The 3,179-nt window shown below is 40.2% G+C and overlaps 1 protein-coding gene across 2 annotated transcripts in view; it reads left to right on the top strand.

Annotated features, from left to right (window-relative positions):
• Positions 1-3,179, top strand: part of b3galnt2 (beta-1,3-N-acetylgalactosaminyltransferase 2) — a 9,481-nt gene that overhangs the window by 1,968 nt on the left and 4,334 nt on the right. The window contains exons 4-5 of one of the 2 annotated variants that reach the window (XM_035664032.1): positions 1,774-2,000; positions 2,177-2,272. In XM_035664032.1, coding sequence (XP_035519925.1) covers positions 1,774-2,000; positions 2,177-2,272 — 323 coding nt within the window. The remainder of the gene's footprint in view (positions 1-1,773; positions 2,001-2,176; positions 2,273-3,179) is intronic. The other variant, XM_035664033.1, reaches the window with a different exon arrangement.

Here is a 3,179-nt window from a genome sequence, read left to right on the forward strand (position 1 = left end):
TCTCTCTCTCTCTCTCTATTTTTTTTTCTTTCCTATCTTTTCTGCACCCAAGGCCAAAATCTCTCGCAGTCAACCTCAGCTGCTGCAGTCGTAACTAGAACTGCGCAGCAACACTTGAAGTAAAGCTATAGGAAGCCACTGGCTGGCACTGTATGGGGAAATAATTGAACAGGGCTCACTGTCAGTAATTGTTATGTCTCTCACCTTCACAGAGGCGAGTCCAGTGCAGCAGTTTCACTACTTTTTCCCCCTCTTTCGCTCCGTTCGGTGTTTTGCTGCCTTCATGAAAACATAATTGCCGCTCATCGGAATAGGTTTTTAATTTTTTCTTTATTTAACAGATGACGGCCTTTAGGGTCACGGTGATGTTTTATTTCTCTCTGCTCTCCTCCGCCGTGTTAATGGTTGTAAGTGTTGACATGATTTGCTTCAGAATCACATCAGGCGAGATGGTGCGAGATGCTCTGTGTGATTGGAAGAGAAGAAAAAAGAGACAATGGCTGCTTTTTTAAAAACACAGTTGGGGGCTCTGACTTTGGATTCGGGTGAACGTTAAGCGGACGATTAATTGTTGTTTGAGATTTTGTTTTGTGTGTGCTGTGTTTGTCACAGGGACTACAATAACATGAATGCTAATTGGCTTCTTTTTATTAATTCTGTTGCCAAGAGAGAGAGAGAGAGAAATCCAAATTATAATGATGAAAGATTTTGAGACTCGAGGGGCTGACATAAAGAGTCTTTGATTGATCGGTTTGTTAAAATGTTGTAACGAGAGCTGAAACGATCAATCCACACTCACTTTTGATGAACAATTAATCGTTTATCCATCAAAAAAATGCCAAATATTACACTGGTTCCAGCTTCTCTAATGTGAATATTAGCTGCATTTCTTCGGCTTACGTCGAATATCTTTTAGGTTTCTGACTGTAAGTCGGACAAAACAAAGCACTTTTGGAAATATGTTGGAATATTTTTTACTATTTTCTCACATTTTATGGACCAAAGATCAAGACAACAATCTGCAGATGAGCCGATAATGTAAATAATTATCAGCTGCAGCCATTGCATATTACACAACTTACTGTTAGCACTGTAAAATGTTACACAGACCTTTAGTTGTACCCCAATATTGATAGAAAAAACCCCACCAACAGATGCCAAGTAACACTGAATTTGCTGTTAATTATTCATGACATTTGCCAAGTTTTATTAATTTTTTTCCCCAGAATAAAAGTAGCAATCTCACGCTGTCAGTGCCAAGAGACACACTGCTGTTATTAATTTAGACTAGTAAGCACAAACTAATCATTTATATTTAGTGAGCATCAGAATATTAAATATATCCGCACACACTGGTGAAATCCTGCAGCTCGGCTCCTCTCGGTCAGTGCGGGAAACATTCGGTTCGATAAACTGCTGCGTTCTCTTTGTCCGCCTCTAATTGTCTTTATTTTGGAGTGAGCAGCAGAACTTATGTGGAACGTATATAAAGTAAAAAGCTCGCTTCCCTTTAACAGCCTTGATCTTTTCATTGATCTCCTGGGTAATAAACTGCTCTTTTGTAATTAAGAAACCACACTCACGAGCAGAAGCCCGCTTTGAAGACAGCAGTACTAACAACCAGCTCCTCAAAGTGCTGATGGTGGAGCTTTACCAGAGTTCTGTGAGCGCTCTCTCCCCTCTCCCCCCCACGAACCCACCCCGGTCTTCATCACTTGAAAACAGACGGTCAGCACGTTGGCATCCTAATAAATTTCATGTGTGCTTGCGCAGTAATCTCTGCCATCCCTCTGGTCCCAGCGGCAGGCCAGGATGCAGAGATAGAGATCGTGACGTTGTCTGACCCCTCTGCGCTCGCCCCCTCTGACGTGTCGGCCATCGCCCTGGATTTCAAGGTCCTCCACCCGGTGGTGATCACCAGGCTGGGGGTGTTTCCCAGCGGGACCCGGCCTGAGCTTCAGAGCAATGTGACGGTGAAGCTTCTCCAGTTGGACCAGGAGGTAACCGAACATCTGAGCGTAGTGTGATCAGTAGATACTCTGCCTGTGCTGTTTACTGCTTCTACAGACACAAACTGGAAGTCACTTTTTAAGATAACAGTCTGTAGGATATAGTGAAGATGATGGGTACGTTTGCACATGAATTCTCGATGAATGAAAGCTTGTGGTTCTTACAGGAAGCTGTGGTCACTGCTCGCTTCAGTGCCATCAGCACCGGGACCCTGGTGAACGGGGTGTGGTACAAACCAGTGGAGCAGTTCATCTTGCCCAAGGTCAGTTCTTTCACCTCCACTCAGGGCCAGAGAGAAACATAAAGAAAGTCTCTGACATGTCTTAAATATTTGTATTATTTATGAATCATAGTGTCTGCAAAAAACATAAAGTGAACTGTAACTAATATGAGTGTATCTATAATATTTCCTATAATTATTACCAGATTACTGTACATAATTATTTCCAAAAAATCCTCCCAGGAAATTACGTAATTATTTCCCAACAGAATATAAAATAATAAATGTAATTTCTTCTGCACAATGCAATTAAAGTGCAATTTAACATAAGGTTGAAAGTTTTAAGCTTGTTTCTAAGAATCCAACGATAATATCGCGAGACAGTTAAACTAAAATATGTGAAGATTCAAATCAGTGAGATGAAAATGAATCGTGATACTCTTTTTAAACAGCAGAGCGCACTGTCTACTGTTGACCTTGTTCAACGTCCTACGTCAAACACTTGAGTAGCTTTATCAAGGCCAGTTTCACTTTTACAAAGAAACGTGAAACTGACAGTTGCACAGTTTATTTCCTACCTCAGAAATAAAAAAGGATTCTATAAATCGAGAAAGATATAAGAGAAACATATTGTGAACCCAGTGTCATGACTTGTATCAAATTGTGAGTTAAGTGTATCCTTACATCCCGACTTGTTTTAGAAACGTTGCAGCTCTCACCACACCAAAGTCATTATAGTTCATTACAACTTAAAACTAAAACTAGGTGTGAAAGAACATTTTAGATGATGAATTCATATCTTTCCCAAGACAAATGTGCTGTTAAGATCCTCTGAGATTTATTCTTCTCTCGTTTAGGGCTGCACGATATGGTAAAAACATGATATTGCAATTATTTTGATAGATATTGTAATTTTCATACGATTCACAAATAGTGTTATTTTGATTAA

This window comes from Morone saxatilis, unplaced genomic scaffold (assembly GCF_004916995.1).
Source record: "Morone saxatilis isolate NCDOM2014 unplaced genomic scaffold, NCSU_SB_2.0 Contig19, whole genome shotgun sequence".
Taxonomy (NCBI): domain Eukaryota; kingdom Metazoa; phylum Chordata; class Actinopteri; family Moronidae; genus Morone; species Morone saxatilis.